Source organism: Plectropomus leopardus, chromosome 16, assembly GCF_008729295.1.
Source record: "Plectropomus leopardus isolate mb chromosome 16, YSFRI_Pleo_2.0, whole genome shotgun sequence".
NCBI classification, from domain to species: Eukaryota; Metazoa; Chordata; class Actinopteri; order Perciformes; family Serranidae; genus Plectropomus; species Plectropomus leopardus.
Window position 1 is genome coordinate 12,681,622 of NC_056478.1, and position 17,026 is coordinate 12,698,647.

Consider the following 17,026-nt stretch of genomic DNA (forward strand, 5'->3'; position numbering starts at 1 on the left):
ATCATAATTAGCTGTTTGATAATGAAGTTAAGCTGGACTCTCATGTTATCCATTAGCGCCTACAAGCAAAACTTTGTGTTTTGGATGAGCTGAGTTGTGGGTGAACAGGCACGCTCAAGCTGCAAGTGAGCAAAAAAGGCAAGGGCTAATTTGCACAATCATAGGTCTGCACATACTGAATGAGGCAAAGGTGTAGTTACATTTAACCACTGGATTCTGTCTGGTGTGGCAGCTGTGCAACTGCAGCATGTTTCGGCTGTGACAAGGCCACTGTAGCTTATCATGGCCACTCTAAACGATGCACGTGATTCTACCAGATGCATTGCAGCGTGTTTCAGAAGCTGATCTCCTCTCTGTGCCACTAAAAATATGCGTCTAGACTATTTTTTGAGTGTGGCTGCGACACAGTTACGAAGAGCGAATTGAGCCACAGCTTCTCCAAGTGGAGGCAGCATCTAGTCAGTTTTCAAAATAAATACCCTGTAAATATAAATCTAATTACAAAACATCATTTTGAGGAGAAATTTTAATAAATAAAACAGCCACAAATCTTTTATCGATGTTGTTCATAACTGGACTTTTATCAGAACTAAGTTCATCTAACAAATTAGTTACAATTTTATTAGTTACAACAATAAACACAGCTAAAAAAAGACACCATTTAATTGTGTTATCTGTGTTTTTACTTAAGGTAGAAGCACAAATAAAGGAAAAATAACCAAATCAATAAAATTTAAGTCTACAACACTGGTCAGTGTGGTTTAACATATGATGAAGGACAGGACAAAAGTTAGTCGCTGCTGCACCGGGTAGAATCCAGGAGTTTTAAAAGCTATATTAAGCCACAAAGGGATGTTTTTGCCAGAAAAAAATCTATATATGTGATTTTGATGGACAAAGATGAGGCAAAGGTGATCCCGCAGCAGGAGCTTAAAATGGGATGTGTGGAATTATTCAATATAATTATTTCAGAGCCACTGAAGATTTTATATGCAGCGATAATGAGAAAAATTTCACTTTAGCAGAGCCGTGAGTTTTTCACCTACTGGCTCTGGGGAATTGTAGTCTACAACACTAAGGTCCTTTTGTTTTGAAAAGGTAAACTTAAGTACTTTTGTCAGAGACGATCACAGCAAACTAGAAGCTCTGTTCTTTTGTGTCAAGCATCACAGTTACATTTACTGATATAGAGAGAGTTGGTAGAAAAGCTGTGACGGTGGTGACTGGAAATCCCCCGGGAACCTAACGTTAGAGGCTGACTGCTCCGATGGAGATGTGTGCGCTGGAAGTGTTTTCCCAAAGACAGCTGTGTGATACCATCATGAGACCAAAAGAAAGATTAAACAGATTCAACTCAAGAGGAAAACTACTACTCTGTTACACTAACACATTTCAGGTTTTGTGATATCACAATGTGTATTCCAGCTTTTGCCCGTCTGAATGTAGATAATGACCCCCATTATTGGCCACCATTTCCTGCATGAATTGAATGAGGCTTTTAAGCTTCTTTTAATCATGTCATAGCAGATGAGTCATGACCATGTGTATTGTGTTTTCTCATCCTTCCTAGCTCAAATCTATGCCAGATTGAAAAAACCCTCCAAATTAAGTGATTAACAATGAGCTATATTTATAGTTTTGTTTTCTAAATAGCAGAGATGTGCCAATTTTGTGTATCCTTCATAAGTGTGAATAGAAATCTGTTAACTGAAAATAATCATTAAATCTGTCCGTTGTTCATTTGTTAGAGAAAGGTCCGCACACTTTAGCTCCACTTACAGCTTTTATTGAGCTACTCACAAGTGACGTTTCGAGCTAACAGGTCTTCTTCTTCAGACTGCCAGTCTGAAGAGAGAGGGGGGGGGTCATGCATATTTTCAAGCTTATTTTCTAGCTCCATGCTGGCGTTTTAAAAAGGTAAATATTTTGTTGACTTACTGCACTTTTTTTAGCTCCGACATTGTAGAGCGATGTCGGAGCAACAGCATGGCAGACTGCAAACTTTACAAGCGACTCTTATCTGAAGTGCTCTGACCACAAAAATAACTGTGATGGAAGCAGAGGGTTAGTGTGAGGCAGGGCGGCGTGTCTGTTGGCTGCTCCAACGCGCTCAGCTCTGGTGCAGACTGTCAGTGAAGTCGGCTAAAACTCCTTTTGAACCAGACGCTGGTACATCCTCCTCTACTGCGTCCAGTGTGATTGACTCTTCAGCTGACAGCGCTGTCAGCAGCCTGGCAGCAGCAGCAGCAGTGCTCCGTGCTGTGCTCAGATTTTATAACTGAGGAACTATGACCAGAACTCAGACTTTTACTTTCTCTGACTGTGCAAAATCTGATGTTTTCACATCACAGCTGATGAACACAGGCATTTAGACACGAGCCTTACAGGTAAAACACGACTTATGACATACTGTAGGAGTTAAATGTGGGGCTGCTTCTCTGTAGACACTGAAGTTCAGTACTATGAGTAGCAGTAGTATCAGTTCACTCACCAAACTGATACTACTGCTACTCATACTATGTACTTTTATGTTAACTACTATAGTGCCAATTCAAGAAATACCTGTTCGGAACGGGGCAATTGATTGGTCTTCGTTATTGCTGCTCCTTGCAGCTTCTTTTAAGAACCACTCATACAAACAACTTCACCCTCAACATTGCACTTAAATGTGCAAGTGCCACAGAATAATTTGTAATTGTTGAAACAAAATCATAACAATTTTTTATGCTTAAAATTAGAAGAATATTTAGCTTAATTCATCTCTGAATTTTCAATACATTGGGCACATAATAGAATAAAATAAAATACAAATGAATTGAGCATTTTGGAACACTACACTGCATGAGAGGCAATTTATTGATTTTTTGAGTCAACTCTAAAAACCTAATTGGAGGATGACCCCACACAGTTTCCTTGCAGACTTAATCTGCAAAGGTTCTGCAAATATGTGCAGTTTTGAAAACTGATCTTGGCTGTTAAAGATTATAAATTTGTCAGATAGTTTTCTGAATATTCTAATGCTCTGACGCCTGCAATCTACTTTTCAGGAAATGAGCAGAAAGGAATAAAAAGTGACACGTAGGCATTAGCTGACTCAGTTCCCAATATACCTAATCGACTTACAGGGAGCCGAGGTGTATGAATACAGTGTGTGTGCTGTGTGTCTGTTGAAAGACTGTATGAGGAATAAGTCTGCGTGTGTGTGTCTCTTTGGTACTGACTGAGGCTGCTGAGCTGGCGTATGACGTTGGCCAAGGAGATGTTAGTCACACACTCCAGCTCATTCTTGATGTTCCTTGGCAGCACCGTGTGGCACAGGTGCCTGGGCTCGATGGTGCGCTTCACCAGCGGCATCCTTCTGCTGCGACACCACTACCTACAGGACAGAGGGGAGGATATAAGACAAAACTCCATTAGTGCAAAAATAACAGAGGCCATGTGATTTTGCTGATTACAACGATATAAGGGAGAGACAATAAGGAGTACACACCTAACTTAACACAACAGAGTAATGGAGAGGAAAACATTAGCCTAACAGAAAGAACGATTGCAGAGTGTGATGTTAAAATGGGCATGTAGAGAAGGAATACAATGCGAGTCCAGCTTAACAGGATCCTGGAGAAATGTAAAATGCAACAGAACAGAGGGAGAGTCATGTTATGACATTGCTAACAGCCATGTTGCCTCATCTGTTTCACTGACTTAGCACTGTCTTATCCTTTCATCATGCACAGCCAGGCTAACAAACCTCAGCACTTTGTCTGCCCACTCAGCCATGCTAATGGCATTAAGGCTGCAGAGCTGGGCTGCTTTGGCCCGATTCTCCTCCAACACAAAAACACAGATGACTTCCCAAAACCACATAAGGCACAGAGGCTGCAAACTGCAGAACCAGAGCGTGTTTTCAGAACTAAAAACACTTTTATACTGCAAAGAGTACCAGGATACTCTTGAATACTAAAAGAGCCTCAATATGTAAGCCGCTCTGTAAAGCTGGACACATCAGCATGCTAACATGCTAACAATAGAGCGCCCCAGGGATGACGTTTTTCTGTTTGCCAATCCGAATGCTGTGAATGTTGCTATGGTTCCCTCATCAAAAAGCCTATGAGATTTTTCCATTGGATTTCAGATCATTGTAGAAAAAAAGCTCTGTGATGAACAAACATTTATGATAATTACACATTTTATTCAGCAAGATAATCTTCACCACTGAATACAACTTAAAGCATTTTGAAGCCTAAATACTGTTGCCAGGAGTAAAAAGCAATTGCTAGGCCAACAAGAACTACATTACAGCCGCATTGCTACTGCTACGGGGCTGTAAAGCCATGTTCAGCGCGGTTCGGCATGATGACTTTCTGTAGTCTCATTTAGCCACTTGATGGCAACCCCCAACCCCAATGTGGTTTTGCTTGCCCCAAAAATAATGTTTGAAGCTGTAGTGACGCCTCGCAGACACTCAACGAATCAACGAATTGATGACAAAAATTTGGTGAACTGCAGTTTTTGGCACTTTCCCATTGGGGTCTTTTTTTTTTTAGCTACAGAGCTTCCCGCTTAAGCCCAACAGGAATATTCAGGGAATCACCAAAGTTGTCAAGATCAAGGAAACGAAAACAGTTCATCCAATAGTTGATTAAAAATTGTTATATTTAAGTTATAACTTAGCCAATATGGGAATAAAGATAAAAGAACAAAAAGTATGACTGCAACATGATGTTACAGAAATGAACTTGTAATGAAAAGAAGGGTGAGAAATGAACGCAAATAAATCAGGGGCATAAAGGGCAAAACACCATCCTGCCGACACATCTCCCTCTGTGACAACACCAGTTAATCATGCTAACAACACCTTGTCTCTCTGCTGTAATGCTATAATTAGAGCAAATGTGTGCACTGATGTAGTCTGGTGGACTGACTGATTGACTGGGATTGACAGCGATAAGGCCTCGTTAAAGCACTGATTAAACTTTAATTGACGGCTGGTACTTTTAATATCCCGCTGTATTCTTAGCGGTGTTGCCGTCACTGAGGAATAAACATGATTATTGACCGTATCCATAGAAATGTAGGGCAAGGAAGGCTATTCTAGGAAGTGGCCCAGCTATGGATGGTTAGAGGGGAGAGAGAGGGAGCCCAGTAAAAGGCTTTGTTGAGGTGATTCATCTTGGAAGCGTCTTAAATGGGGGCAAAAATGTCCATAAAAGGAGAGAATGAGAACCTGCACCTCTGTGAGCTGTTGTTAAAGAGGTTTGAATGAGATGTGCGGGCGACGGTAGTACGACACAAACCCAAACACAGCATCAAATCCCTGCACACTTCTAAAATAAGAGGTCCTCTCTACTCTTCAGAGATTTTTTTATTTCCGTCACCATCTCTACAACCCCCCCCACACACACATGTACACACAAACATCCTCTCCTGATTGGTTACACCTTTTGACCCAGTGTGCATTGACATTTCCCACAACCTCCGCAATGGAGGGCAAATCCTGATTCGCCAAGGTGAAGGTGTAAACTCAGTTGTAATGGTGTTGACCTTTAACATACAGGTCCAACAATACTTAATGTAACACTGTCTCAGGAAGGTCACCTTAAAAACACACAAAAGCAAGAACATGGATATCGAACCAAAGCCATAAATCAGAAATGGCCAGCACTACAGGAGGCTCTCTTGTCGGGGGTTAGATAATTGATATCACTTTCATGTCTGTGTCGCAGTAACTTCTTGGAGTTTCAGACCAGGAAATAATCCAGCATATAACCTAATGTAAAATATATTTTCCCTGTTTTTACACTTTATTTTTTTTTGTAAATACTATAAACATGAGATAAAATGTTCATTAGTGAGAACTATTACTTTGAACAGAGCGAGGTCATTGTGCTAAGCTAAGTTAACCAGCTGCTGAGGGTGTCAATCTTCTTTTCTAACGCCCATAGGAAAGCGAATAAGTATATTGATGTAAAACATAATATCAATAAAAATTAGATCACTAATATTACTATTAATCTGATCTTCTCCATTTGCCTGATTTTCTTTCCAGCAGTCAAATACTTCTTTAAAATGAATCTGGGGAAGGGCATAAAGTGTTAGGGCCAATGGCCCCTTGCTGGGACCCCACCATTTTGAACTCAGCCTTCATTTTGTGATATTAACTACACACTTCTTAAGTTTTGTGACTGCAAGTTGTGACGTTAATGTGGTCACAGAAATCTGCCCACAGACATCCACAAATTTAAAAACTTAGCAAAATAATCAAAACTGCTTCAGTGGTAGTTTCTAATACAATAGGTGTCTTTAGGACCACATCATGCTGTGAACACACACAGACTCATAAGATGAAACCAATAAGCCACACACTGTTGCAGCTGGTAATAAAGCATCCATTTACCTTTATTAAGCTCATCTGTTTACTTCATTGAAACAGTAACGGTTCCTGTATGTTGCACACTCAGTGTATCTCTGCTGTACACGTGTACAGAGAGAAAAGATGCAGAACAATAGAGACCCAAACAAAAATGAAACCAGTCACTCATAACTGTGTTTATTCCTCTGCATACATTCTAGCTTATTTAACCCAAACACACACAGAGATGATGACGAATGTATCTGCCAGGCAAGTTCATGTTGTTTTGCACCCCTCCCCCCTGCTCTCTCATCTCTTTCTCTCCTCTCTCATCTCCCATAAAGGAATGTGTTGTCCTCTTAACAACCTTCCTCCTACCTGCTGGGTCAGAAGAGTTATTTCTGAGTATGAGGAAGGACAGTTTTTGTCTAAAGCGAGAGGATTAAAAGAAACAATGATGGAAAATTAGGCCTTTTAGAGGGCAGTTTGAGAGAGATGACAGACAAAGAAAACCGTTTTAGGCATGTGGGAGAAATAATGGCTGTGAGATTAATACCTCTATTTTACTTTTTTCAAAATAAATACTTTGTGAATGGCAGAGAGACACAGACATGACAGGAGAAATTATTGCAAGAGATCTAGAGTCATCGTGTATCCTTCACAGTTGCGCTCTGCTTCCATCGCTGTTACGGTCCCTTGCAAACAAGGTTACATGGTTTTTTCTTACCATAATGCATCAAGAAAACATCCACTTAGGATGATATCTCCTCTGCTTTACAGCATCACAGGCCTGATTACATTTCCTTGATATTTGTTGACACATCATTAGAGAGTAAACAGTGTTAACTCGCCTCGCTTTTGAAAGAATTCCTCTGACTGTCTCTTCATGGTGCAAACACATTTGTGTGTGATTAATGACTGCAGCATACATTTGCTGCCTCGCTGATTGGACATAAGTTAACTCAAGACTGCTGTCCATAGCAGGAAACACTTTCTCACATAACCAAGCCCTCACTTCTGTATGCACACACACACAAACACACATACAAGCTACATTTGTCCACTGTAGTTGCCATACCATACTATGACATAATGACATATGACAGCGCTGCTCCCGTGAGAATAATGCTGCCATTTCTCAAGGGTTTTCGCGCGAAATCGCTTACACATCATCTTGGTTCTGACAGAGAGAGGAAAATAAAATAAAAGAGACAGCAAGGGAGAGACAGAGACTAAACCCAAACCCATTACAAATTACAAAACCATAACATTGTATTAACAGTTAACAAGATGGAGACAAAAGACAAAAGGGCTTAAAGTGACATCTCGCCCCCAAATCAAAATCCACATTTTCCCTCTTACTATTGCTATTTATTGGTGCCATTTATCAGTCTGGGTTATTTTGGTGTGAGTTGACAAGTGTTTGGAAAAATCTGTTGTAGAGAGAGTTTGGCTTCTCTCTGACATAATGGAACTATATTTCACTTGGCATGTGGTGCTTAAAGCCCCCCCCCCCAAAAAAAGAAAAATTCAACATGAATGTTTCCTTCCAGACATCCTGACCTGGTTACTCAAGATAATCCCCAGACCTTGTGACCTTGTGACCTTGTGAGTTTCATAGAGGAACTATTTTCTTTTAACCGAATCACATCCGCCAACCATAATACTGCGCAGAAGAAAGCATGACTTTAGCCCCTTGTTTACATTTTTCATTCCCGCTTGTCTTCTAATGCGATGAGCTGAACGGCCAGTTAATGATTTCAATCATTGATGGGCTCCACAGCCACCGCCGCCAATTCAACTTGTTGGAAATTGCATCGCTGCTGGACATAAGTAGGCTTTTTAATATGTTGTTGCTGCTCTGTTTGATATTTTTTGCCACCTTTTTTTCCATAATTTGCAAAAAATCAACAAGAAACACTGGCTGCGTTTGTGTGTCTACGTTTGTGTGTAAAAATAAGGAGCCGATGGTGCATCAAGGGTCAACTAAGCCCTCCAAGTAAAAGGCCCTTTACTTGCTCCACACTGGTGAAAACCTGCTGAAAAAAGCTTTTGACAAGGGCCAACGGTGCAGGACACACCACAGCTATGAGGGCCACTGACGCTCACCAGTGGCCCAACTTTGACTGACAGCCGCCCGTCTGCTCAGTATGCAAGGGCCTTTAGAACTAATGTCATTCATCTTGCTGTGTGGACACAATAAAAAGGGGGATCTTAGAACTATGAGAAACCTCCCGCGGTCCAAAAACACCTAATGTGTGTGAAATGCTAGCAATGTTTTGGAAAATTGTAAAATCACAGCAGGTCTGGAGTTTAAAAAGCTTTGCCGACACATCAATTACAAAAACTCTCCATGTCCACTGTGCTGCACTTTTAAAGACCATAGAAGGGCTCAATATACAGCCGACTAACAAACAGACTATTCTCCGTTTTAGCTAATAGTCAATCCATGATATGATTCTCCACAATGAGCTGAGACTGTGTGAGGCGTTTATGACTGCCTGGTGACAGATTCCTGACTATTCAGCACAATAGCTGCGCCATAAGAGAATGGATGTGAATTGACAGATCCAACACTGAGAAAATGAAACTCTTCCATTTTCAATTCTGTTCTGATTCACTGAACAAGGCAGCTGAACGATCTTTGTGAGAGAACTGTGGTTTCCGAGTAGTTGCCCCTTTAGTTTTTTTCTTCTCCAGTGACTGTGCCTTGCCAGTAAAATAAAGGAGGGCCATCACTGCAGCCCATATAAAGTATTAAATGAGCAGGGTTGATTACTTTACAAAGAAATGTCTCACATACCCGCTCTTTCCCTTCTTTTATGTTTCCATCCAGTTTACAGGCTAGCCAGCCTTATTCCTCTCTGTACACCCCTCACTGCTGTCCTCCTACTTTTACGATCCATACATCTTGGGTGGTGCTTCCCGCTGTCACCTGTCACCATGGCAACGGCTGCAGTGGGATGTCATTGGTCACTTTATAATATCCCAAGGGAAGCAAAGGCAAAGACGGTGGACATAGCGAGAGAGGAGCAGGTTGAAGGGAGGGAAGAGCGGACTGATGTGCTAAGATCAGGGTGACGTGTCAATGGCAATGTGAAAGAGCGAGGATAAGAGGGAGATCTTGGATTGCTCATCCATTGTGTGCGAGCACAAAGCGGGGTGAGGGACAGCGGCACGTGCCGTTGGAGAGCAGGGAGCCTCCACTGGTGCGGCTCATTGCACTCGGGACAATATGTCTGAGAAGAGGCTCTAATGAATCCTAATGGAGCATTTACTCACTCACACTGCCACACAATATAGCCAAGGACCCCTCAGTATGGAGCAGGTCAAGGGCCTTTTACTTGGAGGGCTTTGTTTATCCTTGATGCAGCATAAGCTATGATTTTTATACATACACACACACACACACACACGCAGACACACAAATTGGGTTTTTTTTTTGGGAAAATTATGGGGAAAAAGGTGAAAAACATTTCAAACAGAGCAGCAACTATATATATTAAAAAAACAACTAATGTGCAACAGCGATGCAATATTTTTTAGCCCCAGTTTGCCATCACAGTCCCTGGTTCTGTGAAACTAGAAATTCAGAGGAAGAGATGAGCACAAGAGGAGGCAGCTAAACCAGAGAGGGATCTGGATGGAATTGAAACAAAATAGCCTCAGAAACAAGACAGATCTCACCATGCAGTGATGGAAAATTCATGATCTGAAGGGTTAGACAGATTTTCCCTTTGGATCACCATGACACAGAATCCAACACAAGGACATCATTAAGGATCTGGTTCACATATCGAGCGTAGCGTTTCTGCCGCATTCACCAAATTAAATGTAAAGGAATACATCGCCCACAAAACGACCATTTGAGCATCATATGACTCACCCCATGTGATGTTGAATTTTTGTGAAGAAAACTTTGTTTTCTCACATGAATCCATGAATGAAGAATCCAAAAATTTGGAAAATTCTTGATGAATTGAAATAAAGAGGTACCATGTAAGCAAAGCTATTAAAAAAAATCTATTTCCAAACTCACTCAACTCAACAATTCAGGTCTTATTTATCCAGTCGTATGCTCAGTTGTTCCCAAACAAATGTATTTTTGTTAAAACAAACTGTTTATCATACATAAACAGTCCCACACATTGACTAACAGCATGCCTTCGCAGATGGGTTCACACACACTGCTTGCATAGGCATGTTTCTTGTATGTGCAATTGTTTTAAATCTTAAGGTTTTGCAAAAGTGCATGTGTTTGGGGAGCATTGACCATACGACAAGATGGATTATACTGCACAAGTTGTGTGAGAGTTTTAAATGGATGTTTTGATATAGTTTTGCTGTTGCAAACCCCTTCAATTAAGACTTTTCACATGTTTTGGATTCTTTGTTCAACAAAGAGGCCTGTAAGAAAACTGTTTTCTTCACGTTTTTCACACAACATGGAGTGAGTAATAAAAATTACTTTAAAACATTTTTAAACACCACACAGGATGCAATTTATAAGAAAGTTATTTTTTATCATTTTATTTATGTAATTCCCCTAATTACTTAGTAATGCTAAAATCAATGCCCATCATGGGACAATGCACATCCAACTAAAGATATTGTAGCTGGCAATAATGTCTATGTACATTATGTAATGTCTAAGAACTGAACAGCCTTCTGCATGCATAATCCTCAATCACATAATCCCACTTTTAGTCTATAGGTGTAGAATGCTTCCATCAGATACCAAAACATTTTATAAATAACTTAAAAAGTGTTTAAGACTTTTGTAAATTAAATCTTAACATCTTTTTAATACCTTCTAATGTTTATTTTATTTTATCTTTTTTTTAGGAAACTGAACTCATTCAAGACTTGCAGAAACCATGTGAGTGTAGTCACTAACACAATAAAAGCAAGTGCCAGATCAGGAGGTTTGTCCTTTAGGTATTGACATCCTGTAACCTGTAAGGGTCAACAATTCAACTGCTGCAACAGACCCATGTGTGCATCAAGAGCCCTGACTTATCTGTTAGCTTACTTGCTCACAGGAAGTTACTCTAGGACTAAAAGTAAAGCCTTAAAATAAAATCAATCCCCAATAATGTGCTGTTCTTTCCCCAAAACCCTTCTTCAAAGGGTGATTGCATTCTCTGTGTCAAATTAGCCTGAACATTTTGTCCTTTTTCTGGAGATTCTGGGAACTCGCACACTACAACCGTGGATTTGGTTTGTTTCTGCACAGAACAGCTGCAAACATAAAAACACAGACATCTAATCAGGGAAGCTGGCAGAGCCATAGCAGCCAATGGCGGAGGGAGCAGAGATCAAACTGGCAAAGCTTACCAGCAGCTGGTTTAAATCAGTAATGCAGATATGCAGTTCAGGACAGCTACTGCTGCTCATTTCCAAAGAAAATAAGAGAGAGAAAAAAAAGAAATGTACATTGTCAAACTCTAATTTATCAAGGAGACTTCTGTTTCCTTCAGCTAGGTAAAAACACTTTTCCTTTGCGACTGTGAAGGCTCAACAGGAAAAATAAGATGTCTGGCTCATCGCTTTTGTTATTCTAATGAGGCTGCTATAAATTTTTAAATGCTATTTGTTCTTTCATTTTCTCTCTCATTAGCACATAAGACTAGGATTTTATGTTCTTTCGATTAAAAAACAGAACAAAAGGCCAGACACTTTTATCACACATTTTGGTATAATAAAGTGCTGATGTCATGCTGTGATTTCAACTGAATCAGATGCCCTTGGGAAGTTAGAAAAGACTGAGATTTTTGCATTCATTGATTAAAAAATAAAAAATAAAAAATGAAAAAGGCCTAATGCATGAACACTGTCTATACTGACAGGCTTTGTGCAGCTTTTGGCCACAGCTATAAACACTTCTGTCTTAGTCAGAAGACACTGTGTACAAAATAGTTGATTTTGACCTTACTCAAGTCTTAATGGGATAGTTTGGAATTTTGGAAGTGGGGTTGTACGTGGTACTCATCCATAGTTAGAGTATTACATACAGTAAATGTCTTCTGGCATGTCCGCAGTTTGGAGAAGCAGTAAGAGTGCTGACACGGAGGCTATACTGCTGTAGATGGGGGCCAGCAGCAAAATGGATTTTGGCCACCAAAAGTCTAAACTAAAAAAAATGTTTGACAGTCTAAGTGTAGGCTATATTTTTACTGCTTTATTTTTCTGTCTGACCACCCATTCCAATGAGGAAGCTGTTAATGGCTTTATTTCCCCATCCATCCTCTCATCAAAGCCACCAGACTCAATTGACAAAAACAGTCATTTAAGCTCGCTGATCACAGGAGCTGCTCATCTTCCACTGCTTCTATCAGTTAGATAGAAGATAGAAGTTTGTGTTACCGTGTGACTTTGGTGAACCCAAACTAACCCTTTTAAAAGCCAAAGTCACACAATAACACAAACAAAATAACTGTTCAAGGCAGTGGTAGTGAAGGAGCATCTGTGTTCAGCGATATTAAATCACTGTTTTTGTTTTCACAAAACCAATCTCACTCCTTTTGCCTAAACCTAACCAATCCAACCAATGACGTGAGTACTAGATAATCATAGGAAGAGTAGAGCGGGTCATTCCTTCGCTATCATTGAATTCCCAAGTTTCTGCGAACTGACATTTAAGTATACAACACCCCTTTTCCAGCAAAATAAGTGTGTGCATGCTGATTTTTCCAAACATTGGTAAAACACCTAGAAATAGGCTATAGACTGCTTTCACACTGCCCAGAGAGCACAGCTGTGGAAACGGTTCTGCTACAGGCGAGAATGTGTGTGTGTGTTGTTTCAGTGTGTCAGTTAGACGTCACCGATAGGCCAGCAAACAGGAAAGGGGTAGAAAGCAGCATGGATGCAGGTCTTACTTCTCTTTCTATCCCCTTACTCATTTATTTCCTCTTTCAAACTCAGTGAATGCTATTTTGGATTGATGTTTTAGCACTGCTTAGGAGCAGACGAACGGTAATTACTGATGGTGCATTATTGCATCTCGCTTGTTAAGGAGCTGAACTTGACTTGTTCACCTGGGTGTTGTGTTTCCTTTAATACCAATTGGAGCTAGACGCAATAAATGCCTGTGTCTACTGCACAGTCATTTGACCTGGGTGTAAATGCCGATTATATACATTCCCACTGCATTAAAAAGCCAGATGTCAGCGGGTGTTGGGGAGTGAGGGCGTGTGGGAATGAGGTTTAATACATTGACTATGGATAAGTACCTCATACATCCCCCACTTCAGAAAAATCTGAACTATCTCTTTTGTGCTTTGTTGCTGTTGGTGGGAACAGGCTGTCGAATTTGACAGGAGAGGAGAGCTGGCGCCTCCGCACAGTGAGAGGTCCCCAGTGCACATGTGCATAAAGAAATTACATGCACAAACACACTGCAAACAGTAGTCCAATATCACTCAAATCAAACCATTTACATTATCCCTGTTCATCCCATCCACACCCATCACAGCAGATCACTTTGGCAGAACATATCGTGGCATGTGCCAGTGCGTCTTCTTGCCAATTAAAATTCTGTACCAGCCGGCACCCCTTCAGCAGTGAGATGACACCTTGCAGGCCCTCACCAGTGAGGTGCTATAAAAACACACGCACGCAGACCTCTTGTTGTCGGGCTAAAAATACACCTGGAGCACTAGTGTTGTCAGGTCAGCCTCAGACAGTTATGCTAACTAGGTTTGCTGGTAGTCAGAAACTTTACAGGCTGCTTGTGGCAGGGGATACGGGTACATAATAAACTTATTTCCTTGCCTCAATAACTCTGAGTTTCAGTTGCACTGTATTCCTCATGATATTCTTTTTGACACGCTGTCGAACTTTCACATAAACAAAGGCTGCTCTGTGTTGTGTTGTAAGCTTTTTCCATGCTGAATGCTTCCTTTTCCCCGCACTACCTGAGCTGTGTTTTCAGTCCTTGTCTATTTTTCATGTACGTACATGTTAGACAGCAAGAGGTCCCAATCAAGCCAGGGTGTGAAGCAAGGCAGTCATTTAGCACTGCGTCCTGCCTCTCCTCCTGACACAGCCAGCACTGATCAAAGTGAGCATCCTGGCATGCTGGCATTCAGATGGTGCTCAGGTACTCAGATGGCACAGATCCATTGGTCGGCTGGTTTTCTGGGCTGTGAAAATGCTACCAAGCAGCTGGTAACAAGTTTCAGGAGTTACTTCAGACAACTAGAAAACAAATACCTGCTGAAATACTAACTTATGAAAATGCACAATCACAGTCCTTGGCTGCTGTCGGCTAGAATTTTCATCTCTCTATTATCTCTATTTAATTCAAATCAACAATGGCCCTGTTTACACCTGGTATTAACATGTGTGCTGAGTGGTTGCATCACACGAGGACAGCTCAAAGTACAGGTGCGAATGCACTCAATGCTTCGTCTATTTATCTAGAGATCCAATTGCACAGACCACATTCGGAGATGGTCTAGCCACAATCTTTCAACAGTGTTGACACTAATGTGTCCTGAGCCACACTGAAGGACCCTCCACTCCACTCGCTGACATCCTCTGCATAGGTGGGCATTAGTACTCATTCACACGCTACATTATGAGCAATATATTGCGTCAAACATCCTGTGCGATTTTGCTTGCCTTGAACACGCCAAAGAAGTTGTTGCACTTCTTTTTATACTTATTCTCCATGGAAAGTGCTTTTATTCTTCCTCATGGGAAGTGCACTTTTTCTTCACAGAATGTACACTTCTTTTGCACAGTAAGTGCTCTTCTTCTTCTTTATGGGATATGTACTTTTTTTCTTCTTCGGCACAGAAAGTGTAATTCTTCACAGGAAGTGCACTTCTTCATGTAGAGTGCACTTGTTTCTTCTTCACTGAAAGCACACCTCTTCCTTTCCTCTTCTTCATGGGAAGTCACTTCTTCTTTATGGGAAGTGTAATTATTTTTTTAATGTCTGGCAGACTTGGCACAGGAAGTGCAGTGCTGCCTTCCAATGGTTAAATACAGCAACACATGATAAACGTGTTTATTTGCATATAAAGCGGGGAAGTGAGATTCAGTCAAAAATGGTCACTTGAGACACATGCTGCTGCCAGGTGTGAACAGACAGACTTAAGGAGCTGTCCACTTGTGATCGGATCACCTTGGATGAATGTTAATACCAGGTGTAACAGGGCAATTGTAGCAAAACTTTGCCCATATGTAGCACAATTTTATTGCCTTTGCAATACTCTTTAAGCGTGGAATTAAACAGCTATAGAAATATCTGACTTTGTGCAGTCATTGCACACACTGTTGTTGTCTTTCTTCCCTACAGCTCTTTGGAGAAGATAAGAATCTAAGCTTTCCATTCATCAAATATTTCTATGTGCACGAAAAGAAATCTCTGTGACTCCACAGTGGCTGGCTGTCCACTACACTTTACATTCAGAGCATGATCAACGATGAACCGTTATACCGAGCGAGTAAACGGACACAGCCCACACTGTATTGTGTTACAAAGTGCCTAGATTGCTTTAGACATTCATTTAGCAAACATTCTTTATCCCACTGTCGACGTCCACAGCTAAATATTCATGGACGTCTGTGTGCCAACGTCAATGAGTAGAGTGTCTGATGAACAAACAGACTCAAAGAAGTTTATCTGCTGAGTGCAACAAAAAACCCACTGGTATGAATAATGAAAGACGGCTGCTCAATAATAAATGTCTGCATGCTCGTGCTGTGCAGCTGCGCTTGTTTGGCCTGTGAGGTAAATTTCATTATACCAGCTCCCTCGCTGTTCATACAAACGTGAAGGACATGCACACAGACTAGCCAATGCAGCAACCCCTGTCAGCCTGAACGGCAGAAAAGCGCTATCAGACATAAAAAAAAAAATCACCAAGAAGTGAGCACACAAGACACAAGAGTGCTACTCATGCAGCCAAGAAGCTTGTTAGGAGGTCAAAACACTCAGATAGAGTGGACATGCCTGCCAAATGAGACTTGTCCCTTGTCCCTTCATCTGGTCGTAAATAGAAATTGGAAGGGGGATGTCCCTCAAGAATACACGACTGTGCTGTGTCACAGACCACAGACACAGTCTTTCCAGCAAAATATTACCACGTGCTACTTACGACTTCTTGTACTTAATCTTTGTATGAAAATAAGTCTCAAAAGCACCTCTAGCTTCAGTTGTCTGTTAAAAAAAAGTTTCCAAACTCCTGTGCAGAGATGGAGGTGGTCCAGAGGTTTGAGGGGAAAAGTACACCAGCGGGAGAAAGAGACAAAGAGATAGAGGCAGCTTGAGGCACATTCAAAAAAGACAAAAAAGCAGCGTGGGTGGCATCAGGGGAAAGGGAGAGATCTTCTTCTTCTCTTAATACCAGAGTCCTCACCAGGGGCTCTGTGTTGCAGGGCAGAGAGAGTTTCTATTGGGGAATAGAAGCTGTTAGCTCATTGATACTGCAATTTTTTCAATATGTTGCAGTATTGTGATTCAGTACTGTACAGTTGTACTGTGATGTACTGATTCACATTCACCTGACTGCTGTAAATATCCCAGAGGGCGACATATCAAAAGCAATTACACATTGAGTGTAAAGAAAAGGCATCCTGCTTTTCCACATCTGAAGCACTCACCTTTTCATTTTTTGTCATTTCATCACACCTCTATCAATGGACATCGTTGTGGTTAGAAAG

At 41.0% G+C, this 17,026-nt stretch overlaps 1 protein-coding gene across 4 annotated transcripts in view; it reads right to left on the bottom strand.

The window, feature by feature from the left end:
- wasf1 (WASP family member 1) overlaps positions 1-17,026 on the bottom strand; it is an 84,916-nt gene that overhangs the window by 49,532 nt on the left and 18,358 nt on the right. For all 4 annotated transcript variants that reach the window (XM_042503790.1, XM_042503792.1, XM_042503791.1 and 1 more), the window contains one exon: positions 3,222-3,376. In XM_042503790.1, coding sequence (XP_042359724.1) covers positions 3,222-3,354 — 133 coding nt within the window. In that variant the 5' untranslated portion in view covers positions 3,355-3,376. The remainder of the gene's footprint in view (positions 1-3,221; positions 3,377-17,026) is intronic.